The 26,011-nt window shown below is 36.6% G+C and overlaps 10 protein-coding genes across 12 annotated transcripts in view; 6 read left to right on the top strand and 4 right to left on the bottom strand.

Moving 5' to 3' along the window:
* Positions 1-1,460: 1,460 nt before the first annotated feature.
* On the top strand, positions 1,461-3,439 carry LOC105312127 (protein FAM57A-like). Its single transcript, XM_019994544.1, has 5 exons — positions 1,461-1,703; positions 1,761-1,847; positions 2,361-2,559; positions 2,861-2,962; positions 3,145-3,439. The coding sequence occupies exons 1-5, from the start codon at positions 1,498-1,500 to the stop codon at positions 3,418-3,420; spliced, it is 870 nt and encodes a 289-aa protein (XP_019850103.1). The 5' UTR covers positions 1,461-1,497; the 3' UTR covers positions 3,421-3,439.
* Positions 3,440-3,527: 88 nt separating this feature from the next.
* On the top strand, positions 3,528-5,382 carry LOC100634015 (acyloxyacyl hydrolase-like). Its single transcript, XM_003385173.3, has one exon. The coding sequence runs from the start codon at positions 3,568-3,570 to the stop codon at positions 5,254-5,256; it is 1,689 nt and encodes a 562-aa protein (XP_003385221.1). The 5' UTR covers positions 3,528-3,567; the 3' UTR covers positions 5,257-5,382.
* On the bottom strand, positions 5,365-7,300 carry LOC109580916 (uncharacterized). Of its 2 annotated transcripts, none has more exons than XM_019994501.1 (6): positions 7,120-7,300; positions 6,958-7,031; positions 6,473-6,817; positions 5,765-5,872; positions 5,513-5,641; positions 5,365-5,447 (listed from the first exon to the last, which is right to left on the bottom strand). In XM_019994501.1, exons 1-6 carry the CDS (start codon positions 7,195-7,197, stop codon positions 5,399-5,401), a joined length of 783 nt encoding a protein of 260 aa, XP_019850060.1. In that variant the 5' UTR covers positions 7,198-7,300; the 3' UTR covers positions 5,365-5,398. The 2 variants fall into 2 exon arrangements, with proteins under 2 accessions (XP_019850060.1, XP_019850061.1); XM_019994502.1 differs by having other exon boundaries at positions 5,765-5,869.
* A 25-nt stretch (positions 7,301-7,325) lies between these two features.
* On the top strand, positions 7,326-9,797 carry LOC105312126 (angiopoietin-1 receptor-like). Its single transcript, XM_011404518.2, has 8 exons — positions 7,326-7,674; positions 7,780-8,157; positions 8,204-8,341; positions 8,391-8,695; positions 8,747-8,949; positions 9,007-9,047; positions 9,098-9,197; positions 9,245-9,797. Exons 1-8 carry the CDS (start codon positions 7,341-7,343, stop codon positions 9,747-9,749), a joined length of 2,004 nt encoding a protein of 667 aa, XP_011402820.2. The 5' UTR covers positions 7,326-7,340; the 3' UTR covers positions 9,750-9,797.
* LOC100633888 (secretory immunoglobulin A-binding protein EsiB-like) lies at positions 9,700-11,957 on the bottom strand. Its single transcript, XM_019994500.1, has 11 exons — positions 11,810-11,957; positions 11,640-11,762; positions 11,530-11,586; positions 10,942-11,040; positions 10,818-10,897; positions 10,696-10,770; positions 10,585-10,627; positions 10,460-10,540; positions 10,272-10,379; positions 10,096-10,220; positions 9,700-9,940 (listed from the first exon to the last, which is right to left on the bottom strand). Exons 1-11 carry the CDS (start codon positions 11,898-11,900, stop codon positions 9,779-9,781), a joined length of 1,044 nt encoding a protein of 347 aa, XP_019850059.1. The 5' UTR covers positions 11,901-11,957; the 3' UTR covers positions 9,700-9,778.
* Positions 11,958-11,985: 28 nt separating this feature from the next.
* LOC100633760 (dyslexia susceptibility 1 candidate gene 1 protein homolog) lies at positions 11,986-13,333 on the top strand. The gene is made up of 2 exons (XM_003385171.3): positions 11,986-12,511; positions 12,561-13,333. Exons 1-2 carry the CDS (start codon positions 12,065-12,067, stop codon positions 13,272-13,274), a joined length of 1,161 nt encoding a protein of 386 aa, XP_003385219.1. The 5' UTR covers positions 11,986-12,064; the 3' UTR covers positions 13,275-13,333.
* LOC100633632 (biogenesis of lysosome-related organelles complex 1 subunit 1-like) lies at positions 13,300-13,853 on the bottom strand. Its single transcript, XM_003385170.3, has one exon. It carries the CDS (start codon positions 13,762-13,764, stop codon positions 13,378-13,380), a length of 387 nt encoding a protein of 128 aa, XP_003385218.1. The 5' UTR covers positions 13,765-13,853; the 3' UTR covers positions 13,300-13,377.
* Positions 13,854-13,892: 39 nt separating this feature from the next.
* Positions 13,893-17,651, top strand: LOC100641246 (pre-mRNA-processing factor 19-like). The gene is made up of 20 exons (XM_003385145.3): positions 13,893-13,957; positions 14,053-14,202; positions 15,063-15,139; positions 15,198-15,255; positions 15,355-15,438; positions 15,489-15,544; positions 15,681-15,716; positions 15,772-15,810; positions 15,863-15,979; positions 16,024-16,096; positions 16,138-16,247; positions 16,290-16,370; positions 16,416-16,490; positions 16,540-16,609; positions 16,719-16,779; positions 16,848-16,943; positions 16,996-17,095; positions 17,163-17,224; positions 17,270-17,313; positions 17,397-17,651. The coding sequence occupies exons 1-20, from the start codon at positions 13,939-13,941 to the stop codon at positions 17,495-17,497; spliced, it is 1,509 nt and encodes a 502-aa protein (XP_003385193.1). The 5' UTR covers positions 13,893-13,938; the 3' UTR covers positions 17,498-17,651.
* An 851-nt stretch (positions 17,652-18,502) lies between these two features.
* On the bottom strand, positions 18,503-20,455 carry LOC100641119 (protein unc-119 homolog B-like). The gene is made up of 4 exons (XM_003385144.3): positions 20,208-20,455; positions 19,950-20,154; positions 18,968-19,140; positions 18,503-18,786 (listed from the first exon to the last, which is right to left on the bottom strand). Exons 1-4 carry the CDS (start codon positions 20,371-20,373, stop codon positions 18,671-18,673), a joined length of 660 nt encoding a protein of 219 aa, XP_003385192.1. The 5' UTR covers positions 20,374-20,455; the 3' UTR covers positions 18,503-18,670.
* A 57-nt stretch (positions 20,456-20,512) lies between these two features.
* The window catches only part of LOC109580915 (PHD finger protein 12-like), an 8,012-nt gene continuing 2,513 nt past the window's right edge, over positions 20,513-26,011 (top strand). Inside the window, exons 1-12 of one of the 2 annotated variants that reach the window (XM_019994498.1) lie at positions 20,513-20,893; positions 21,057-21,214; positions 21,531-21,733; positions 22,211-22,398; positions 22,662-22,731; positions 22,924-23,059; positions 23,256-23,365; positions 23,451-23,502; positions 23,718-23,900; positions 24,126-24,306; positions 24,564-24,794; positions 25,810-25,890. In XM_019994498.1, the coding sequence (XP_019850057.1) occupies positions 21,185-21,214; positions 21,531-21,733; positions 22,211-22,398; positions 22,662-22,731; positions 22,924-23,059; positions 23,256-23,365; positions 23,451-23,502; positions 23,718-23,900; positions 24,126-24,306; positions 24,564-24,794; positions 25,810-25,890 (1,465 nt within the window). In that variant the 5' untranslated portion in view covers positions 20,513-20,893; positions 21,057-21,184. Of the gene's footprint in view, positions 20,894-21,006; positions 21,215-21,530; positions 21,734-22,210; positions 22,399-22,661; positions 22,732-22,923; positions 23,060-23,255; positions 23,366-23,450; positions 23,503-23,717; positions 23,901-24,125; positions 24,307-24,563; positions 24,795-25,809; positions 25,891-26,011 lie in introns of both variants that reach the window. The other variant, XM_019994499.1, reaches the window with a different exon arrangement.

Below are 26,011 nucleotides of genomic sequence, written 5' to 3'. Positions count from 1 at the left end.
AGAATGCTTTGCATGTGGTTATTTTATATGCACATACATTAACAACTGTATTAATAGAATAATGTATTGAGATGCTTTCCATTGATGCTTTTTGTATGTTATTGCAGATGGTCCATTCCTCATAACATGCGGCATTGCAGCAGGTCTCTTTCTTTCTGTTGATCCAGAAACTCATGCTGTTAAAGCTACCAGTGAAGTAGCTAAAGCCACACACTTCCAGATCATCCCCAGTGATGATAAATACAATGAGTTCTATATTGCATACCATGAGGAGAAAGCTCGAGTCCTCAGAAGACGTCGCTACTCAGTTTTAGCTGGTGATGACCCTGGATCAACAGCTGCTTTGTATTTGGATGCTCCTGTTAGTGTGAGGGGACGAAACAATGGTCCACTTTACATGTCAGACACAGTCAGTGATGAATCCAGTAGATTTGTACTACACAGTCGTATAATACATAATAAAGTATCACCAGTTTCCATCAGCACTTGGACCAATGGGACTGAGATGTTCTACCTCAACTGCTCTCGAAGGAAGCGCAGAATAGATGGCTACCTTGCGATTAAGCGTGTGAGACAAAGAGGGAATGATCAGGAACAATTCATAACAGCTTGTATGAGCAGCAGAAAGTTTCATAACAATACAAGTGTGTTCATGCTTTTCCAGCTAATACCGAGCTACCTTGTTAAAGATGAAACAGAAGAAAATGAAGAAGCCAAAGAAGGAGAAGATAAAGAGAAGTCTCCAACAGTGAAACTTGAGGTTGAAGCACAAGACACTAAAGTCTAAACTGAAAATTTTCATACAATTATTTGTTAATTTCTCTTACTGTGATGTTGCTACTAATTTTTGTTGTTGAGTACAATAGTTACAACATTTGTATTGACTCAGTTAGCAGTAAATTTACTAAGAGCATTATTATGTTTAAATCTACTGTTTTAAGTCACTTAACAGTTGATAGTTGCAGTCAGTGAGGACAGGAGTTAAATCAACCCCAACTGTTTGTCTTCCCCTTGCATTGGATGCACACAAAAACAACTGAGTTATAAGTGGCACACCTTTACAAACTAGACTGCATATACAAAAGGAGATTTTCTAATGCCTACTGGTGTTTTCAATAAAATACATTTATAAATCAAACTAATAAATAATTTCCGTCTTAATATCCATATCATAAGGAGCTGTAATGCATACGGTACAACTCCTAGCCTATTTACTCTCCCATGCATAGCAGGAGTTCTTGTGTTTAATTTATTGATTATAGTTAGAGTATAATTTTCATGCTATGTAAACAGATTGTCAAACAACAAAAGAGACAAATAAGCCACTCGTGTTATCATCAATCTCACATCATTACACATGTGCATGTACAAACGTAAACACATCTGACTCACACACCCACTCTCATTAACTGCATTACACCCACACTCCATTTATCACACATGTCATGATGAGTGTGGCTTCACTAATTAATTTAAGTCAAGTCAAATCTCAGGTTAATGTCACTGGAACAACCAACACTTGATGTGCCTTTGTTTAGCCTAATATGGATCTGGGCACCTTCTTTAATATTTTTTGTTCTTCTTGACGCGTTGCTTCTACATTTTCTGGTTCCTGGCCTTTTAAAATACTTTAAATTATCAGAAAATGATCAAAAGAAAAGACTATGCCTGCCTGGACACACAAAGGCCTTATTGACTGAAAGGTAAAATAAAACTAGATCTACACATATATATTTGTTTTTTTAATTATTTTTGATAAGGCTGGCTGGAACTCTCACTGCAATTGCTATTAGCTGCATCGGAATATTAATTTTAAGTGAAACTTACGAAGATGTCATATATGCAAAGTAATACTGGTAGTATTCTTAGTTCTATACAAATGGTATTGAGCCAAATTATTGGCTAACTCTTTGCGTTCTTTTTTTGTTTTGTAATTATATTTTAACTGATTCTAATCAAAATATGAATTTTTAAAGTTGCTCCAAAATTGTGCCAAAGTCCCTGTACTATAGTACAGGGATTTTAGCCAAATTTTGCCAAAAATGGAAAGGAGACAATTCTTCATTTTTAATAATTTTACCTGATGCATATACATGAACTTATGTTGTGGAAAAAGTTTGAACTGATTCTGATCAAAATTGGATTTTTTATGAATTTTTAAATTTGCTCCAAAATCGGGTTAAAGTCCCTGTACTATAGTACATGGATTTTGGCCAAATTTTGCTAAAATGAAAAGGAGAAAATCTTCATTTGTATAATTTTATTTGATGTGTATAATATTTCCAGTCAAGTTTGGATTTTTTGTTGATTTAAAAGTTGTTAATAGAAAAAAATAATTATTATATTATTATGAATTTTAGGTCATCTCTTTTATTACCGTCTGCATATATATTCACCTGTAATTTTGTCTACGATTTTTATCGTATGTATAGAAGGTTTTCACTCAGTAAATCTGAGTATGCAAGCCTCTCAAGAACTTTGGTCCTATTAAAAATGATCCGGAATCAACTCAGTTTTGTTATTCACCACCTCCTGCTAATCTGTGGCTTAGTCATAGCTGTAAGTCAATATTAATATAATATTATTATATTGATAAAAATATATTTAAATTAATGTTAAAATACTATTAAATATTGGTTTATGTACATTATAAAATATAGCCTCTCTTAAGTAATGAACACTTTTAATAGCAGACACCTTCATTTAAGAGAGCATTAGTTTATCAATTAATATATAAAATAATCCCCACATAAGAGACACAATGTTATTGTACCAAAGTGTCCATTATTTATAGAGGCTCCACTATAGCAGCATGCATTTAACTTAAGATTTTAATCACTATCATTCTATTTTTATTTAGCATCATTCATTTCGTGGTGGTAGGGGAGATTTTATAATTGGGTGCTATTTTATCATGGAGCTTACCAATCCTTTCCTAAACTTTTATTTCATTCTCAAAGAAGTAAGTGAGCCACAACATACTAGTAGTACATAATTACTATTTTTAAATTATAGTAATTATGAATGCTATTGTATTATTTTTAATATAAAAATAATTATTATTTATTTATTATTTTTAATATAAAAACAATTATTATTTTTAATATAACAACAATTATTATTTATTTATTATTTTTAATATAGTTTCAAATGAAAGATACATTAGTGTTTCGTGTGAATGGAGTTCTTGCAATATTGGTTTACGTATTTTCAAGGATTTTAAACTATCCATTTCAATACTACATGTATGCTCACCAGTATCATAATGGAGATTATGTCTCTGCTGTAAAGGGAATGCTGCTTGTCTGCCATGTTTTCAGTGGAGTTGGTTTAATCCTTCAAATCTACTGGTTGTATGGGATGATCAGAATATTTGTAGCTAGAGCCAAATATGCATTTATGATTAATAAAAATAAATGAAATATTTTTATTGCATTCTAATGTATTAATCTTAAAAAATAATTTTCAATTATTTTTTTGGTAATCATAAAGGCCACGCCCATATTCATCTAACGCCCACGTATATCAGCCACTCCTTTTTGCAAAAAAAGATACGACAGCAACAAAATGGGACGATTGTCTACTGCCACTCTCTTCTTTCTCTTAGCTCTTTCTTCAGTTCAAGGTATAGGAATTGACGGTGGAACCAAATGTGCTGGCTGTGTGGTTATAGTCGCTCTAGTCGAGCAGTTGTCCTTCATATACAACGAGACTGTCGCGGACTCGCTGGCTCGTTTTTGCAGTTACCTACCGCCTGAAATCGACATTGCTTGCCAATTCGTAATAAAGACCTATGGCCCAAGCATCATTGATCTACTAGAGGACAACGAGACACCAGACACGGTTTGCTATGGCATAGAATTTTGCAAGAAATACGACAAGAGCAAGAAAATGTGTCACCTTTTCCCTCTTCCCCCTTCTCACTTCAAAGATGAAACAGAAAGAGTGACTCGTTTAGTCACAAAAGCTAAGGGAAAATCGTCATCTCCGTTTCCAAAAGAGATTTGCTCAATTAGTGCATTTAAGAAACTTTGTCAACTTTTCAATAACTTTACTGATTATCACACTCCACTCTTCGACGAAGATGGAGACAGCTTCTCAATTGAAAACACATTTCGTGGTGCCGATTGGAGAGGAAAAGACTGCAATGACTTAAACCCAAAGATATATCCAGGCCGTTTGACATCAAGTGATGCAGTGGTTGATAGTAACTGCAATGGTATAGTAGGAATAGATCCGGCCAGCAATAAGTCGTACGAAGAGCTATGGTGCAACGGTACAATGGCTATGGGTACTATCCTTCTTGGAGATAGTGCAGGGGCCCATTTTCATATTCCTCCCTCCTGGCTGACAGCAAAAGAGCTAAATACTGATACGTACTCTGATCTCCTAACGATACTTGAGAATGAGCTGGACTGGCCAATGCTCTCATTTGTGACTGGATTCCAGACGACAGAGAAATGGAAGAAAGATATACAAGGCCCTGTCGATTCAACATACTTGAAAATGAGGACACTAAATCGCTGCAATCATCGAGACTATCAAAACATTGGAGTCAATGGAGCTCGCTCCTCTTCAATGAAAGAACTAGTAAAATTCCTTGCAAGGCACCGGCTACTTGATAAACCAGTTATGGCAACGATTGAGCTATTGGGAAACGATGTATGCAGTGGGCACGAGGACACCAGTCACATGACGACGCCAGAAGAGTACTACAATAACATGCACTATGTGTTCGAGTACCTTGATAGCGCCCTGCCCGTTGGCTCTGTAGTATTTGCTACTGGATTAGTTGATGGACGCATTCTGTATGACACTCTACACAGTAATATACACCCAATAGGGAGTACTAGGGGTGACGTTACTTATTCTGATTTTTATGACTACCTAAATTGTCTGGAGATATCGCCTTGCTTCGGTTGGATGAACAGCAATGAAACATGGCGTAACTTGACAAGCGATAGAGCACTGGAGCTGACTCAGACGATGGAGAAGCTCATTAAAGAGACAAAGTATCAAAACATCACTGTTCTTTATATGCCGGTCCCACTGCATCAAGTTTTTGATACATGGAAAGGGGACAAAGCTGATTTGATTGAGCCAGTGGACGGCTTTCATCCAAGTCAAATTACAAATGCTCTCGTTGCTAATGTCACATGGCAATATATCAGGGATACTTATCCTGACATTGTTCCTCCAGAAAACCCCTACAATGAACTCATCCAGAAAAAGTTTGGTGATCAAGGAGGCTACTAAAATACCGCTTGACAGTTCAACTCAAAAATTTAACATTTAATTTTGCTTTTGTATAAATTTCACTAATTATTGATAATATACAAATTTCATTTTAACTGCTGGTTTCTGATAATTGTTTTATAAAAAGTTTCCTCTCGATGGGCTATAGTTCCATTTCATCATCTTCTGTTATGATAGCAGATGTCTTTATCCTATACACAACACAAAATTGAAACTAAAACATGGCAATATATGTATACAAGTATAAATAGCTTACCTTTCTTCGTAAACATCACTACTATTATTCTCCTCCGTATCAGATGATTGACTGTTGTGCCTTTTCCAAACATGGTGTCTGATATGATCTGGTTCTTTATATAGTACAAGTGCTGTGCATGGTCTGTTACTAAGGAGAGAGAGAGGGGGAGGGAGAGAGAGGGAGAAAAAGAGAGAGAGAAAGAGAGAGGAAGAGAGAAATAATAGTGCAATTAATTACTTAATAATTTGTGCACTAGGACAAAAGGCTTACATTTCATTGACTACTACTGGAGGCAGTAAATTCATTGACTGGTTTGATGAGTTCTTTAAAATTGATTTAACTTCGGGGGCAATCCATAACTGAGGGGGTGTGGTACTACTAGAAAAATTAAGAAAACAATGAAATGTTATTACATTCCCTGATATGTAAACATGTTCTTATACAATGCTTCAATTGAACTGATTCCAATCAAAATTGGATGATTTACAAAATTACTCCAAAATTAGACCAAAGTCCCTGTACTATAGCACAGGGACTTTGGTTAAATTTCACCAAAATTTAAAAGGAGTAAATTCTTCATTTTTATAATTTTATCTGATGTGTACACATGTACTTATGTTGTATAGAAAGTTTGAACTGATTCCGATCAAAATTGGATTTTTTACGAACTTTTCAAGTTGCTCCAAAATCAGGCCAAAGTCCCTGTACTATAATAACTCAGGCCAAATTTCACCAAAATTGAAAAGGAGAGAATTCTCAATTTTTATATCTTTTTCTGATGTATATATATATGTACTTATGTTGTATAGAAAGTTTGAACTGATTCCGATCAAAATTGAATTTTTTTACAAATTTTTTAAATTGCTAAAAAATAAGGCCAAAGTCCCAATACATTGTATTTTGTGACAAAAATGGCTAGGAGAGAATTCTCAATTTTTATTACAATTTCAAATACACATACACTCTTATAAAACATACTTGTCAGAACTGTCACTACCATTTTCCTCGTCGAAAAGGCTAACATCATCAGTGGGTGTGGCCTCAAACTCATAGTCTAGGGGCGTGGCCATATCTTGAGTGGCTACGTTGTTCCCCTCGCTGTTAAGTGATATAAAGAGATTAGATTGGTTGAATAATTCAAGTTGGGTCACATGATTGTTTTCACACGATACATAATTCCAGTCATTAGCAAAACAATATTCATTTGAGGGTGCTTGGTTTAAAAATTCATCAGCCGCATAAGTGGGCATGGAATAAGGAGGAGTGGCCAATTGTAAATGCTCTAGACGGCTTGCCATTTGTTCTTCACTGAGAAATCTCTTCCTAAAAATAATTTTTAAAAATGTAAATAAATGCGTACATTAAACATTAAAACCGGCACTACAAAAACTATTCATATATTTAATTATATTTATTCATTAAATGGATCAAAGTTTCTTTATATTTTATTTCTCACAACTTACACGTGACAGTAACCATCGTCTTCATCTTCACTGATCTCTTCATTTCTCTGTCTCTTACACAATACTGGCGGCCTCTGCATTAAAAACATGAATATTGATTTAACAAACAAAGCAATCTCGCCACAAAAAAGAAATTGCTTCACAAAATAAGATATTATATACCTCCACTGAAGCTGCAAGGCAAGAGCGATCCTCCTTTATATAATGCCTGTTAGGCGTGGCCATCTTCGAAGAGGCCATAAAAAGAAAAGAAAGCTCAAGAACTTACAAGAAACTCAAAACATAACGTTGAAGAATGTCGAGAAAAATCCAGAATGTCGTCTCCATTGAGACACGCCTACAATGCTCCACCCTAGTCACCCTACTCCCACGCATTTTGAAAGATGTCTTCAGGGTGGAGCTCAATCTTTCTCTGCAGCTTTGTATTCTTAACTGTGTCAGCCACCACTCAAATTCAAGTCTTGCATGTGTTGGAAGGAGAGCCGTTTAGCATATCTTGTAATTTTCCTCTTCCAGGCTTCTGGACAGTGTCCCCGCTGTTAGTAGACACTGAAGGAGAGGGAGAATGTACAGAGCCACAAATTCAAACCATGTTATTCACATGCTCTGTTTATTCTGCAAAACTACAAAACAATGGGACTTATAAAGTGCAAAGGTTTGATAATCAGTTCCAAACTGTGTGCATTTTTGACATTGTTGTGATCAGCATTCATCAAGGTACACTACTAGACTAATATTTAATTCCCATACATGGTGCATCATTAGCTCAATCATATGCATTAGTGACCTATGACTATGAATAATTATTGTTTATCAATATAGAGTCCAGTACTGCCCTGATGACATCACACTACATATCTTCCTCATTCTCCTCTTCTTCTTTCGCCATCACTTCAAAAACAACTATGCTTATGCCATTGTCTACCAGCAATCAATTAACTAGCAACCTTGGAACAGTCTCCTTGCACACATCACCATTAGTTACAGAAACACCTACTGATAGTCAATTGCAAGGAACACCAATTGCTGCCATTATAGTACCAGTGATAGCAGTAGGTTTGCTGCTATCTGTTTCATTCATTGTTTTGTCTGCTGTACTACTGCTCGTGATGAGATTTAAAAGGAAAAAAGAACCCAAAAGTGAAGAGGATAACACTGGGTTTCTTCTTGGAAAAAGGCGCTCTGATCTGTCTGAAAAAGGTTACAATTTATAAATATACTTTAGATTTCAATCTGCTCCTATTAGATACTAATTCCGATAAATCAAGTGAAATAATATCCTTCACATCGATAGTGTTTGAAGAGCTCATCGAGAAAGAAAAATTCAGTTTGGTTCATCATGCTAGCATTAAACAAAAGGAAGTTTTAGTTAAGCAACTAAAAGGTAAGGTAATATGGAAATTGTGCATTCATATTATGCATCTTTTCTATAGAAAAAAGTGCTGGTCATGAAGAATTGATGCATGAAATAAATCTTCTCAAGAAGCTGAATGAAAATGGACACCACCACATGAACATTGTGTCATTCATAGGTACAACTGAGTCTCCAGATCCACTCATTTTAGTCATGGAGCATCTGCCACACGGAACATTAAAGAGATTACTTGTATCACTTCTGAAAGGTCCTGTCCCTCACTGGTACTTTGAACACACACTCTCCAGTCAGAAAGGAGCTTACAACAATAAGCAAATATCTTCAGATCTCTTTGACATTTTAATTCAAGTTGCTAAAGGAGCAGTAAGTTTTCAAAAGAGAGATATAATCACTACCTTTGCTCTTTATCAATAGGAATATTTGTCTAATAATGGTTTAGTCCATGGTCATTTATCAACTGATAATGTCATTTTGGGTAGAAAACTCATCGCTAAGCTTGGAAACTTCACAATTCCACAATCAGGAGATTACTTTATAAAAACTGAGCGTGAGAACCACTTGTTTGACTTTGCTCCTGAAGTTATTAGCAATGGAGACCACACAATGAAAAGTGACATGTATGTACAAGTATTTGCAATCAGTAATATTATGTTCACATACATTGTTAATTATAGATGGTCTTTTGGGATTCTTACATACAAAGTGGCCACTTTTGGTAATTTAATGCAAACTTTGTCAATATGTTTAATTTTTATTCATTAACAGAAACTTTTCAACCATTTAGCAAGATTAAGCCAAATGAACTCCATTCTCAGTTAATGGAGGGAACTAGACCACCTCCACTGCCTTGCTTTAGCAATGATCTGTAAGAGAAATTTCACTAGCAAATGAATGATGCTATTATTATTATAGTTATTGTCAAATGCAGCAGTGCTGGAAGGCTAATAAAGAAGAGAGACCGGATTTCTCTCACGTACTGAGTGTCCTTGAAATACTATCCAAAAGCGACCCATGGACACATCTTGTGTTTGAAATATCAGAGAAAAGAAGAAGCTATGTTGACGAGAACCAACATATATTTCTTTTCCCAGCCCCCAATCAAGTTCCCAATACTAAAAAGAATACACTATTAAACAATGGAAGAAGAATATTTGCTAGCAGTCCTCAACTAATGGGAATGGAAGACATGTCTGGCTCAGAGCCAAGTAGTGAAAATCTTGATCAGAGAAGTGGTGGAGCCATAGGAAAAGGAGGAAAAGGGTCAAAGCTACTAGCAAGGAAGAAATCAACAACTGATGATGTGTCACAGCTTCTTGTTTCTCAGAAAAAGCAACCCAACTTTGATGAACTTGAGAGGGAGCTTTTAGCACAAGGAGGAGGAAAGATAGACCGCACAAACCCACTGATTAGTAATTGAATTGTAAATTTTCTACTATATTCATTTATTTAATTTGCTTCAATTTTATTTCCTTGTTCCTCGAGCTCCAGTTCTTCGAGCAGTTTCTTTGCATTCTTGTCATCTTCTGCAGCTAATGAATAAAGCTCCTTAGCTTTTGCTACATTCTTCTCGACTCCTAATCCTTGATAGTACATGTTGCCTAGATTTACCTAAAAACATGATTATTAATCATGGTTTGCATTAAATTTAGTGCATGACAGAAGGTTAAACTTAAATTTCCCTTTCCATTAGGTAGATAAAAGTTTATGGTTCCAATGGGCAGTCTTACTGAAGAAGGTAATCAGTACAGGAGTTATGGCATTACCTGTGCAGCTGTAAAGCCTCTATCAGCTGCCTTTTGAAAATACTCAACCGCTTTTTCAAAGCTATGTTCCACACCTTTTCCAGCAAAATAATGGACTGCAACATTGTAGATTCCTAAAACCAACTCTATTTTAAAGAAAAAATACATTTTTGGGGCTATAATAATTATGAGAGTACCAGCATCAGCAGCTGCCTTGTAGTGTTCAAATGATTTCTGGAAAGACACTTCAACTCCACTCCCTTTATTGTAACATTGTGCAAGTGATAAATGGGCAGCTGGATCTCCTAAGAGGAAAAAGAAAAAAAACACGACATCCTTTTCTCTCTTTCAATTTTTCTCTCATCCTCTAGGCTATCATACTAACCAAGTTTGGCAGCATTTTCATAACATTTCACGGCCTCTTCCTTATCTTCAGGTATACCTTGACCATTGAAATACATATCACCTAATGATTAGCATAATTACAACTATTTAATGGACCACACCCACCTAATGCACTATAGGCCTGTGGTATACCATTCTTAGCACTGACCTATCAATTAATAAATAAATAAATAAATAATTAATTAATAATTAATAAATAATTAATTAATTAATAACTTTATAGAGAGTGAATGCTTTGCTATGACTTTGCTCAATACCAAGTCCACTATAGTACATTACGCCTAATGAAAACTGATAAAAAATAAAATAAATAAAAATAAATAAACAATAATACTCACTTGAGCATACGGATGAGCCTTTAGTGCAAGATCAGTGAATATTTTTGCAGCTGTCACAGGGTCAGCCGTACAACCCTGTCCTAATTAATGCCCGCCAATAAAAAAGCAATATTTATAGGCCTACCAATTCTTAGAAGTTGTGCATATGTATAGGAAGCATCAGTGTTGTCAAGTTCGTGAGCTTTTTTAAATAATTCTGTGGCAGGAGCTAAATCTTCATTTGCTACAATAAATGGAGAGAGATTTTTTAGCAACTTAAAAAATTCTTTTAAAAATTTAAATTTAATTGGAATCAGTTCAAACTTTCTACACAACATAAGTACATGTATATGCATCAGAAAATATTATAAAAATGAAGAATTCTCTCCTTTTCAATTTTGGCAAAATTTGGCCCGAGACCATGTACTATAGTACAGGGATTTTTACTCAATTTTGGAGCAACTTTTAAAAATCATAAAAAATCTAAATTTGATCGGAATCAGTTCAAACTTTCTACACAACATAAGAACATGTATATGTATCAGAAAATATTATAAAAGTAAAGGATTCTCAACTTTTCAATTTTGGGAAAATTTGGCCTGAGACCATGTATATATATACTATAGTACAGGGACTTTGGCCCCATTTTGGAGCAAAAATCCAATTTTAATCGGAACTGAAGGAGAAAGACAATGAGATCATATAAAAAAGGTATTTTAAATTTATGACATACTTTGTCTCAGAGCTTCAAAAGTTGACGTTGCAAGTTTGTAAACGTCCTTTCCAGTTACTATAGCAACACAAAGTTATGACATCATTTGACATCATCATAATTATACTTACAATCGTCTGTGTTCTGGATCCTCCCACACAGAGCTGACGACAAAAGATTTATTTGTTTTTTCTCCAATTGACTGTCTTGATTTTTTAATTTGGATCTTACTGATGCTATTATACTGCTAGGATCTAAGCAAAAATTAAACAAATATAAATAAAAAATTTAACAAAATTACCAGTGCTAATGGCACGAGTGTAAGCTGGTAAATATCTGACAATACTCTTGCCATGAAAATAGGACAGTCTTGCCATTCTGTGTAAAGACATGATAATATCACAGATATTAGAGATTTAGAGTAAAAACCACGCCCAGCATACGGTGCAGTCACCACGTGTTTTCCGTATTTCTTTGCACACCTTATCCGTATTTTTAGGTGGGGCTCAGTCTGCAAGTGGCTAAGTGCAAAAAAGTGAAGAAATCTCGTTCAAAAATGCCCATCTTAATCAAAGACTTCAGTTGGAGCGAGACGGAGACTCACGTTACCCTAACAATTCCTCTGAGAGGCGTCAGACCCAACAAGGCAGACATATTTTCGAGCAATCTCTACATTAAAGTCAATTTCCCGCCATATTTGTTTGAGGCCCATCTCTTTGCACCTGTACTAGAGGAACAGTGTAGTGCTAGGGTTGGGAACGGGGCTGTTGTGTTTAATCTGGTAAAAGAGAGTCCCGCAATATGGGGGAGGTTGGTATGCGAGGAAGAGAGTCGAGATAAAATGACTTTAATAAGACAAGAAGCAATAGAACATGGCCACCTTAAATACAAGGAAGAAGCCAAAGAGAAGGCAAGGAAGAAGAGAGAGGAAGAGAAATTTGCCATTAAGCAGCAAATGAAGCTAGAGGAAGAAGAGAAAGACAGAATAGAGAAGGAAAAGCAGGTATTAATTAAATTTGATGTCTTTCCGTGCACATACATGTATTTGTTAGGATGAAAGGGATAAAGCAACTTCAGAGCTTGAGAGTTGGAAGAAAGCTCCACCTTCTGCTCCACCTACTCGTTCAGTTCGAAAAGACGTGTGGACAGGAAAGGAGGAACAGCCCCTCCCTCCTCCTAGAGCTGGTGGAAATATCACAATCACCTTCACACCACGTCCATTCACAAACGCAGCAAGAGAATCCAAGGTAGCTGAAGAAGAAGAATGGCTAGCTAAGATGGCTGCAGCACGTAAGATAAAGCAGCCAGACAATAAGAAAGATAATAAAAGGAAGGGAGAAGAGGAGGAGGAGGGTGAGAGTATCAACGAGAGGAACCCAGAGTTTCTAAAAGACCGTGGTAATGAATTTTTCAAAACTGGCAACTTCGAGGCTGCTATAAACGTTTTCACTCAAGCTCTCAAACTTAACCACCTTCTTCCATCACTTTATGCTAATAGAGCAGCTTGTTATCTCTCAACTGGCAATACAGAAGCTTGCATAAGCGATTGCTGTAAAGCCCTTGAGCTCTATTACCCCGTAGTACCTGCTAATGTCTCGTCAAGAGCTAAGGTTCTAGCCAGAAGAGGGACTGCTTATGCTAAGGAAGGAGATTTGGATCTTGCTTTGCAGGATTACGACACAGCTGCAAAGTTGGAGCCAAAAAACTCATCACTCCAAGAAGACTATCAGAACTTGAAAAAGCACATTATGTCACTTAAGATATGATTTTATTATATTTTTATTCTATTTATTAAATTTTGATTATCAATCATAATTTGAAAAGATAAACACACAAAATTTAGGACAGTTAATTGAAGGACAAAACACATTAGCTGTCCTTAACAACATGCACTTCATCTGTCCCGTGATAAGCATACTCCAACGTCCCCATTACCGTCTTCATGTCCCTCTCTATCGTTTTCGCCCACTGCTCCAAGTCACCCAAACTTTTAAGATTCTTGTGAAATCCTTCAACTAAATTAAGCCACTGTGTCGTCTGCTTGACGTATTTTGCCGAGTGGAGCTGTAGAGCTTTTGATTCTTTGTCTAGTTTGCGTTGATTCTCGTAGGCCCTCTCCACTCCTTCATTAAGACAGTCTACCATTGAGTTAGTACATGCTTGAACTGCAGCAATGGCGAGTCGTTTCTTTTTCTCTTGTTCCTCCCGGAGAGAGGACTGCTTCTCCTGGTGCTCTTTTACAATACGAGACAACATGGGTGAGAAAACTTTAGAAGAAACTTTCAACAAAATGAAGGAAAAAATAAAATGGGGCGGGGCTAAATTTTAGAAGGCGTGGTGTGGGTGTGGTCAATTCTTAAAAATTTTAGTAAGTTTTCAAAATTTTGATGGTTAGTTCTGGACACTGAATTTATTTTTGTCAGAGCCAATATGGCGCTCATTTGCTCAAGTGAGTAAATTTCTCTCCTTTTTCTTCTTTTCTCTCTATCTCTCCCATTTCAAAGGAAAGATGTATTATTTTACTTTGTTTTATTATTTGCTAAGTTTGCCAAGAAGTACCAGAAGAGCCTGTTCTCTCAGTTGTCTCCAACCACGTGTTTGAGAGGCGCCTTATCCTAAAGTATCTGCAGGAGAACGGGACTGACCCTATTAATGGAGAGCCTTTGGAAGAGAGCCAATTACTGGAGATTAAATGTAAATATATAAATACCTATTAGGAATAGAGGATATGCGTGCTAAGTATATTCATAACTTTTAAGTACCGTATAGAGCTGTTGCACGGAAGTAATCAACGGGAGGGTGTGGCTAAAATTGAGCTAAATTGTCCGCCATGTTGGGTGGCAAGAAGGCCAAGAATGAATGGGGGAATGGAGAAAAAAATTTAAATAAATTCTGCAGTTGACACTCCAGGCTAATGCAAGGTAGGAGATGAAGATATTGAGTAAAGAAGTCTCTATAATATTCTGCAGCGAAGTATGATATCTCTTTGATGAAAAATCGCAGTTTGTTTCCATTCCTCCATTCGTTGAGTGTACATTCTTGCCACTCAAGATGGCCGACAGGAAGCTCCGCCTACCCCGTTGATTACATCCGTGCAACAGCTCTATATCCAACCCACACAATAAATTGGCCGCCATGTTGGACGTCAAGTTTATTAAGAGTTCAATGGGGGAAAACACATTTTCTTGCCTTGCTACCTTCTTGAGGCCTTTTTCGGAAGCTTAGAAAGCATCCTGAGGATCTAATGGGGTCTAGTAGTCACCTGAAAGATTGCTATCAAGAAATACAGAGCGGTTTCCTGGTACCAAGCCTTTTTCTATTTTTTCTCCATTGCTGCCAATGGAAAGTTGACGTCCAACGAACTAATTTTTTTTCTTGAAAGTTATTACGGTATGCAATGAATACATTTATTTTGCTATGAATATACTTAGCACACATATCCTCTATTAAAAATTATGTAGAAAATTAATAATTATTAGTGGGACGGGCCAGGGGTGTGGCTATATAATCAATTTACTTATTATTATTGTTGTTGTTGTTATTATTATTATTAGCTTCGCCATTGGTAAAGCCTAGACCTCCCTCTGCTACCAGCATCCCAGCAATTTTGAAACTGTTACAAGATGAATGGGTAAGAGAGAGAGAGAGAAAAGGAGAAGATTACCGAGAAACTTTTTCTTCTTTTGTAGGATTCTTGCATGCTGCATACTTTTACACTTCGTCAGCAACTACAGACAGCAAGACAAGGTGAGGATTATATTAATAATTACATTACTTACTCCTTTATTTTATTTTGCTTGTCTTTTGTTTTATTGTCCTCCTTTCTCTCTCTCTCCTCCATTTCAGAACTCTCCCATGCTTTGTACCAGCACGATGCTGCCTGTCGCGTGATTGCTCGACTCACAAAAGAAGTGAATGGGGCCAGAGAAGGTAAGTACAGCATCATGTGTCTCTTTTTACTTGTGTATGTATTGCTACAGCTCTTGCTACTCTTAAACCTCAGGCAGCTGCTTATATGCCTCCAGGCGCTACTGAAGTAAGTCTTTGCATTAAATGTAGAAAGTTTGTTGGGAAAGGAATTGATGAAGAAGATTAAATGTTTTTTACTTATGCCTATCTGAATCAAGTATTATTAATAGTCTTTTATTTATTTATCTTTTCTTTCTCTTAAGGCTCCGACTGGTGCTGAAGCAATGGACAATACTGAAGTATATTCCGTCAAACACTTAACTATTATAATGTTCCTTTAATTTTCCTTTCTAGGCTGGTCCAACTGAAATGACAGAAGAAATATTACAACAAGTAGGCACAATCTCTCGTAACTCTTCCCTCCTTTATTTTGTTGGTTGACTAGCTACTAGAGACAGCTGCCATGCTCACGGCTGACCGTAAGAAGAGAGGCAAGAAGAAACCTGAAGGATTATGTACGGTAGAGGAGATGAAGACATTTGAACAGAAATCATCTCATCCAGTTAGTTAAACCCGTTCCTTATTCTTATGCTCTTCCTGTTGCAGGGTCTTCACAGCTCAAGCGTTCCGGGAATATTGGCACTCGACGTGTCTGCCGACTCAAAACGAGTTCTCACAGGTTAACCACACCCACTTTACACTTAATAAATCAATTTTTAGGTGGAGCGGATAAGACTGCCATCGTGTTTATAAAAGACACTGAACAGATTTATGCTACCATGAAAGGTCATACCAAGAAGATTTCAAGCGTCATCTATCACCCGAAAGTGGTGGGTGTGGTCCTAATTAAAAATTAAATTATTAATTCCCAGGAATTGGCTATCACCGGTTCTGCTGATTCGACCGTGAGGGTGTGGTCGATTGATACAAGCGTTTGTGCTCAGACTATTAAAGTGGGTGTGGTTTTAACTTAATCATTCACTATGAATATTAATTAGGCTCATGACGGAGGTGTGACTAGTGTTAGTCTCCATCCAACTGGGAGCTATCTGCTAACATCGTCTACAGATGATGTGAGAATTCATTTATTTATTAAAGCTGATATTATCAGTATTACTTTAGTATTGGGCGTTTTCTGACATTACGAGTGGTCATGTATTGACGAAAGCTAACAGTCCCTCTGGACCAACTGGTAATAAATGTTCTACATGTGCATTTTGTATTTAATTATATATTTTTGTATTTAATTAATTGTTATGAAAAACTTTTATCTCTTCTTTCTCTTTCGCTCTCTTTGTTAGCTTTGACTTGTGCCCAGTTCCATCCTGATGGCCTTATTTTTGGTACTGGAACGGCTAGCAGGTTCAGTTATTATTATTATTTTAAAAGTTGTATTATGTTTTTTAAATTCTCTTTTAAATTCCTTTTAGCGAGGTGAGGATTTGGGATCTCAAAGAACGTACGAATGTTGCTAATTTCCAAGGACACTCCGGAGCCATTACCAGTATTGCATTCTCTGAGAATGGGTCAGTAATGAGGTCACTAATGGGAGGGGCTTACTCTTTCTTCCTCTCCCAGTTATTATCTTGCTACTGGGGCAGAGGATTCACAAGTTCAGCTCTGGGATTTGAGAAACTTGAAAAACTTTGAGACGATCAATCTTGGAAAAGGATATGAGGTATATTATGATGTGTTTCACTTTTCATTTCTCTCCCCCTCTCTCTCCCTCTTCCATTGTTCCAAAGGTTAAGAATGTTTCATTTGATGTCAGTGGTACTTACCTTGCCATAGCAGGAACTGATATACAGTGAGTCTTCCATACAATAATTTTAATCATACCGTTAATTAATAGGGTCTACCTCTGCAAGCAATGGGATCAGTTAGCCACACTCAAAGGTAAAAAATTAGTGGGTAGTCATGAAAATTCTAATGCATATCACTCAAATAATGTCATAATAACGTCCTACTCTTCTCATTAGATCATACTTCTGTTGTAAATGGTATCAAGTTTGGACACAATGCCTCGTTCCTCGCCAGCTGCAGTATGGATAGAACCCTGAGGTTCTTTGCTCCGCAATAATACCAAAAACTCACCCACTCTCTCATAGCATCTCTTGACATTCATCATAATGCATGTATGTCACGTTTTGTGACCATGTACATGTTTTATGATAGTTTGTTATTGTGAATGATTTCCTTTTTAAGAGATGGTAATGGTTTGTGTTTTCCACCAATTTCCTTTAAAGTCACCTCAAATACCCTGTGCTACAGTACAGGGTATTTTGTCAGTAATGGTTGTTAGTAGATTCTTCAGTTTTATAATTTTGTTCTGTTTATACATATACTTATCTTGTGTTTCAAGTTTGAGCTGATTCTGATCAAAATTGGATTTTTATGAATTTTTAAGTTGCTCCAAAATTGGGCCAAAGCCCCTGTACTATAGTCAAATAAAGGATATACTGTCTGTCGTTTATCTCACTGTGGTTATTAGTTATGACTTCATCTTATTATTTATTTCCTATAATGCGTAATATAAATATTACCTATCTCTCCACTTCACTCTTGTTGCTTCTTGCTTTGAACTTTGTCCTACATGCTGTTATTGAAACTTATCTGTATTTGTGTTGTTCTCATTTCCTTATTTACTAATATCCACATATCATTGTATGTTACTAATGTTATTGTACTTACCCTCTCTATTTCCTGTCCTTATTTGTTACAATATTATTATCAACTGGTAACAAATTCACATACCTCTGTTTATCATAATATGTAATACAGAGTTTAACACAATTCAATGTACATGCTACAGTCAATCCTGTCTACTCCGGACACCTTGGGACCCAATAATACCCTAGCTCCTGATTATGAACCTGTCCTTATTTCAGAGGTTCATTAATACACATTACTATTGTATTGGGACTGATACTACCTGTCCTCATTATAGAGGTGTCCTTATTTTAGAGCGTCCACAATAGGAGGTTATACTGCACTATAGCAACAGTGTAACACCTCCCCTTTAACACTCTTCCACTTCTTATAATTAACAAGAAAATAAATAATCATTTTTATTATAATATAATTAGCATTATACACTATTTTGAAGCATGCACAATTATTATAATATAATACACAATTATTATTGTTATTATTTCTATACACATTAGTACATAGAGTGAGAGTCTTAAATGGAAACAAAATGACATTGTTAATGACAGGCAGTGTATTTTTTAAAGATGACTTCCCTCCTCCTTTAGTCGTTGGCCGATACATAAGCATAATCAGCTCTGTGATGCATGACGAGTTTACCATTGACAAAGTAGAAGCTGTCAGATTTCGTTTCATAAGGATGAGAGATTAGTTCTTCCTCTGAGAGAAAAAGACAGAAAGTAATGATGTATTAATGTCACAAGTACATTATGAAATCTTGTTAATCTGTATAGCTATTAAAATCTATTCGTAATATCAATGGCAGTACATTAACAATGTGCCAGCTGCAAGTATTGGGACTAATCCCTCCTTTTAAAATGATATATATATATGGGCTTACTTTCTGACTGGAGTAGGACTGGCATTTCATAAATGTGCTCACAAGTGTTGCGGCTGGTGGGCATACAGAAGCCGAAATTGAAGTCAAAACTCTTCAAGCATTTGTCCCTAAAGAAGTGTCTTTCAATCATCCTGAAATCTTTTACCTCTCGATCACCAACCGTGAACTCTATACTGTATTATAAGAGATGGGAAGAAAGAATTTAAAAGGGAAAGACATCGAATAAATTTAGAGAGTGAGAGGGAGGGATATAAAAGATGGGGGAGAAAAAATACATGTAATTGTCGGTGTGGGATGGTGTAAGAAGTAAATAAATAAATAAATAAAAGGTGTTTATCATATTTTCTTTTACACAAGTTTTGTATGCAAATCAATCTCACATCAACAAATATGTCACCGAACATTCAACACTTGATCTACCCTTTACAAAAAATTAAAAGTGAGAACAAGTTGAAATTTGTGAGAATAGAGGGAGAAGAGAGACCAAGAGAGTGACTTTATACTATGTCTGTGGACATATTAGTGCATAAAGCAGCTGTTGAAATGAATCTCTATTATATACATGTAGGTAGTAGTAGGCCAAACCGTTGTTATTATTATACTGACAATATTTTTATCAGATTTGGAGATAAAGGTTGATTACGATCACTCGACACATTCAAAAGTGTCATTCCAGGTTTGCCGAAGTTGAGTTAACATGTGGCAAGGTATAATTATTATTTTTATCACAATTCGAAGTGTAAACAGCAGCGAGAGTCCGAAAGCTAGCTGATAACAGCCAAGAACCTCAAGTATGGAATGAAATGCCTTGAATAAGCAATAATGCAAGCTGTTTCTTTATAAATGGAGACACTGTATAATACTGTAAATGGTTTTATAGATTTGATTGACGAGAGGGAAAGGAAAGAGGTTATAGAAATACATACACATACATGTATATGCAAGTATTTTTAATCATTATATATAATTATTATTTTCTCACGTTGCGCCAAGCGTCTTGAGATCAAGGAAAGGAATTGGGAAGTGATATCGGACAAATCTTGATTCGTCATCTTTCTCAGACTTGTCATCAGGACTGGACTGAGGCTTGGAAACTTCAAACAAAACTTGATTTGAGTCAAGATCCCGTAGCTTAAATCTAGTGAATTCTATGTCATAAATATTCGCCTGCAGTGGACAAAGGTAGCCTAAGGGTTTTGAACATTATTAATTATCACGAAAAACTTTGACAAGGCTTTACTCTCTGTGGCTCTGTCCAATTTTAGCACGTCCTCCGGGCTAATATGTGGTTTTTTGCTTAATAGATCCGCTTCTGTTACTCTGGGTACTACTCCTCCCTTGCCGTCTTCTTTGTTCTTCGTAGCAGCAGCAGCAGTGGACTTCAAGGAGGCTGCTTTGCGACTCATTCTCGTCTCCTTCTCTCTCCTCAGCAGTGTCTACCTACCAAAGAAATTTTTAGCTCTCAAAAATAAACAGTGTGCAAATTTTTATTAAAATTCATACGCGGAAGCCTTAAAATTAAAGCGGTCAAATTCAAAATTATGTTACGGGTGACCTGATATAATTTTGTAAGCCCGTTTATCAAGATGGCCGCCAGTAAGAGTTGTCGCACTTCCCCAAGCCCGCAGTGATAATCCTTCAAGAAGAGGGTCCACTGACTAATCTAAAGGCTTTACTTATATAAAGAAGTTTTTTCAGAGTATAAAGGCTCTACTACCTGACTCTGGCGTTTCTTTGAGACCCTATCAATCCTGACTGCAGGACAGCTCGGTTTGGTGTTGCTTTCTTCCCTACTCACAAAGAACCATTTATTCCTCTCTCCTCGACTACCCTACAATCTTAAAGAGTCCTAAAGGAATCCAGTAACTGTAGAGAGTGCTTTAAAAGGCATCAAACAAAGCGGCCTCTTGTCTCCTATCGAGAGAGGTATGTGAACTCGCCTATAGCTAATGTACTTATACACGTCTCACTCTCTCCTCCCTCTCTCTCTTGGCTTTTCTCTTCCACTCTTCTACCATTACTCCAATTATAACACAAAGTCTAAGCTAAACACATATTTTGTACAATATTTATCCGTATATATAAACAGGGCAAATTGTGATCTAATTTTGTGGATTTGTAATCAAGAGGAAAAGGGACAACTAATATTGTGTATTAGTAATTGTGACAGTCGGTCCCTCTTCTGGTCAGTAGGATCCTGGCTTGATACATAGAATCATGGCTGACCAAGATGGCAGTATTATGCAAGTGAGTGTTGAGGAAGATGGCTAAGAGAGAAGAGTGGGGTGGGGAGAAAGGAAATATAGTATTCACTTTAAGGAAGCATTTCTTCTCATTGTAGTTTGACAAATATCTTACTGTATGTTCTTCCCCCCCCTCTCTCTCTCTCTCTCCCCCTCTCTCTCTCTCTCTCCCTCTCTCTTCCTCTCTCTTTCCCTCTCTCTCTCCCCATCTCTCTCCCCCTCTCTCTCCCCCTCTCTCTCTCCCCCCTCTCTCTCTCCCCCCTCTCTCTCTCCCTCCTCTCTCTCTCTCCCTCTCTCTCTCCTCCTCTCTCTCCCTGTAGAAAATCCAAGCCATTACTGCCCCACCACATCCTAGTCCAACCTCTAAGCAAAGACGTGGGAAGTCAAAGCCAGTGAACAACACTCAATCAACGAACCCACGTCAATCCGGTATTGACAATCACCCCTACTGTGACGCGTGTGGGGATGGTGGGGACCTCCTTTGTTGCGAAAGGTGTCCCGCCTCTTTCCACTTCATTTGCTGGTAAGATTAATAATAATAATGATAATAATAATAATAATAATGGGAAGCATGTATAATGATATTCACGGCCCTCAATAATCATGAATATCATTATGTACTATTGAGATTGTAGTAACATGGCGTAGTACTATTGATTGTGACAAAATGGCTGCCAGCATACATGTACATGTATACACTAAAACATATACATGTACATGTACATGTATATATGCCTGTGTTTATTATTTGGTATTATAGGAAATGACTGTCTGTATTGTATCATAAACAATTTCTGTTGACAATTCCCTACTGATGCAAACACCTGCCAATGTAGTTTATCCTTTTGTCTTTACCTTTGAAGTCATTAATTAAATGCGTGGGTGGGACAGTTAATTAAATGCGTGGGTGGAATTGTGGGCACCTGCGTGGGGCATAGTTAACACAACAATATTTTTTAATGAAGATTATTTTTTTCGTAAATTCATTTTTTTCTCGTAGTGACCCTCCACTTGATCCCCTCAATCTCCCAGAGGGTGAGTGGGTGTGTAACAGCTGTCGCCCACTCCCTTCGAATATTGAGTGTCACCACAATGAGCTCTTTAGGCCGCTACTGACGCAGGCCTGCTGTGAGAACCCTCTTATATTTTATCTTCCTCCCGATATGATGAGAATGACTAAATTCCACGGTACGTCATATGTGCATATACATGTACATGTACATGTACATGTATGTGTAGTATTTATTTGTCTCAAGTTATTTTATATCAGTCTTTATATTTACTTTTAAGGATTTTTATACTTTAGTAGAATAGATACTTATATGTAACACACTGTACATGTTGATTCTAGATTTTGTGCTATTAAGATGACACCGTTTACCATATAGAATGTTTTATGTCGTGTTCTTGTTATGTTTGTGTGTTTCTAAATGACTTTCTCTTTGCTTTAGATGTAAAGCAAGAGAGAAGACAACTACAAAATGATAGTACAATGATACTTCACTGCTACTTGTGTAACAAGTATGTATACATGTATACTTTTGTTTAGAAATTTTTGCCTCTCTCTCCCTCCCTCTCTCTCTCTCTCTCTCTCTCTCTCTCTCTCTGTCTCTCTCCCTCTCTCTCTCTCTCTCTCTCTCTCCCTCTCTCTCTCCCCCTCTCTCCCCCTCTCTCCCCCCTCTCTCTCCCCCTCTCTCTCTCCCTCTCTCTCAGGAGTTCTAGACATGGTCCTATGCTTAGCTGTGATTTCTGTCCCCTCAGTTATCACATGGATTGTTTGACCCCACCTATAACTGACACGCCCCTCCCAGCCTCTTGGATGTGCCCGAATCATGTTGAGCATTCAGTAGTAAGTGAATGTACTGATGTCATTTCACTGGAGTGTGTGTTGAAAATAAAATTGTTAAAAATTCTTTATTTTTAACGTTATTCATTGATTGACATCATCAGCTACACAAAATTAATTATCATTGATATTATGAGTATAAAATAACACTATTATTATTATTCATTATTATTATTATTATTATTATTATTATCCACAGGCTGGTCTACATGATGTTAGGCTGAGTGTGAGGAAAAAGGCGCTCGAGAGATGTAGAGCTGAGATTTCTAGACAGTCCATAAAAATTGATTTTCTTAACAAAATCAAAAAGTATTAGCTCCAAATGTCCTTTTAATTTAATCATTTCTTTACTCTCTCTTGTTCACCCTCCCTCCCCCTCTCTCTCTCATTTTAGAATCCCTCACCACAAACGAAATACAGATAGAACTAACAGACGAACGACTGAAGTAAGTAGTGAAGGAAAGAAGAGATGGAGATTACATACAATGTTACGTACATGTACATCAAAATTGTACATGTGTATTTTATAATTTTTACACATGCTGTATAATGTAATAGTAATTATAGGGGGGCTTAGATTTGCAACTTGTTACCATTTGCCGAAATAAAATGTGCAGCCCTGCTCTTACATACTTGTACATTAAAATTATTATTATGTTAGGTTCCAGCTGCTATCAAAGACCTATATGCCCGCCCGTTAGTTGACACTGCTTCTGTACCACCTCTCTCTCACCTTCTGCTGACTGCCACTGAACAGCTGGAGCTGCTAAGGAGAGAGGGAGAGAGGGAAAGAGAGAGTGTCCACTTTCCTCCTGTTCAACCTCTGACTATGGAACAAAATGAGGTACAGTACATGTACATAATAGTCATATTATTATTTAAATCCTGATTGTACTATAGTGTTATTACTATTATTATTATTATTATTATTATTATTATTATTATTATTATTATTATTATTATTATTATTATTATTATTATTATTATTATTTATTGAAAATGAATTCTTTGATAAGTGCATGATGTATATTTTATTATAATGATAACATTATTTTTATTTAATTTCTAGTGGACCACTCGTAGGGTAATGGAGACCCAACCCCTCCCACTTCACTCAAGCACGACTACCGACTTACAAGAAATACTTGGAACTAAACCTTCCCCTCCTCCTCCTCCTCCTATTTGTAACGGGACAGCCCCGGGGGACTTACCTAGCAACAATAGACTGCCCACGCATCCGTCACAAATCAGTAAGTAATTATAATAATAATAATTATTATTATTACTATTATTATTATGATGATAATAATAATGATGATAGTTGTTAGATCTATGTATATATAGAAACTATGATGTTCATGTAATGAATACCTAGGCTAAATATAAGAGACCAAAAGCTAAAAATGGGAGATTTAAAGAGACCACATGTACAGTAGATCAAATATGGGAGACCAAACTCTCTCTAGATCTAACAGTGATGCTGCTAACTAATAATGTCATTTTATAGTTCCTAATCTTGACGCTATGGATGAGAAATTCGTAAGACTGTTAGCAACACAAAGACTTCAGCAAATATTAGGATCTGCCTCTAATACTCCCGGGGACACTTTAGCTCCTCCCACTGTCAATAAAACACTCAATGGGTTGAGACTGCAGGACACACCCCTCGCCCCGCCCACCATATCACTCCAAAACAAGAAGAGTGCAAAGAAAGGAGTTAAGAGAAAGAGAGATTTCGGTAAGTTATTGAAAAAGAGGTTTTATTGTAAGAGAGAAGTAAATCTATTTATAAAAGAAGGGCGTGGTTATAACTTTGTCATGACAACAAGAGGTGTCACCCGACAAGTTGTGTGCTAATGAACTTCATTTCTAAATTGATAAAGTCACTAATTAGTATACAATATACATGTACAGTGTAGCCTCTTTATTAAGGACACCATTGGGCCCACACTACCTGTCCTTAATACATGTACAGTGTAGCCTCTTTATTAAGGACACCATTGGGCCCACACTACCTGTCCTTAATACATGTACAGTGTAGCCTCTTTATTAAGGACACCATTGGGCCCACACCACCTGTCCTTAATACATGTACAGTGTAGCCTCTTTATTAAGGACACCATTGGGCCCACACTACCTGTCCTTAATACATGTACAGTGTAGCCTCTTTATTAAGGATACCATTGGGCCCACACCACCTGTCCTTAATACATGTACAGTGTAGCCTCTTTATTAAGGACACCATTGGGCCCACACTACCTGTCCTTAATACAGAGGTGTCCTCATTTCAGAGGTACTTTTGTATAGGCTTGTACCAATTGGGACATTACAAATGTTCTTGTTGTATTCATTTTAAAATATGAAGATATCCTCATTATAAAGCCTATACACTGTACATAAGTTATAATTGGTGTACTTTATATATGTACATGTTAAGCTGATGTGTCTGTATGCTTCACTTATAGTAAGAGGTTTGTGTGGCTGTCCCTTTGTTATTGTATGCCTTTTACTGCCTTCCTAGTTGATTTTTATTAAATTAATTAGGTTCTGTTGGTACACATCTCATTTAAAATAAACTAGCCATAAATACGACCTTATTTGGTCATCACAGAGACAGAGAAAGAAAGAGAGAGAGATTGACATAAAGTAGGACAAACTAGCTTATATACATTTACAGTGTGTCTTTGTTTTTATTTTTTGAATACGTTTATTTATTTATTTATTATATTTTTCTGTTATATTATTCATCACAGAATCAGTCTGCATTCTGTGCCCTTTGGCAACAGCTGGTCCAGCCATTCCACTCTTAACCACATCAGTATCAATAGGATCTGGTAAGACCTGCTCTATATGTATTACTTCATCTTCTCTGTTTTGTTTTTTGTTTCCTGTTCCTGATCTCTCTCTCTCTCTCTCTCTCTCTCTCTCTCTCTCTCTCTCTCTCTCTCTCTCTCT

The sequence above is a fragment of the Amphimedon queenslandica genome, unplaced genomic scaffold, assembly GCF_000090795.2.
Source record: "Amphimedon queenslandica unplaced genomic scaffold, v1.1 AMPQUscaffold_13471, whole genome shotgun sequence".
Taxonomy (NCBI): Eukaryota; Metazoa; Porifera; class Demospongiae; order Haplosclerida; family Niphatidae; genus Amphimedon; species Amphimedon queenslandica.
Note: the sequence above shows the minus strand (reverse complement) of the source record. Positions and strands in the feature narration are given on the sequence as shown.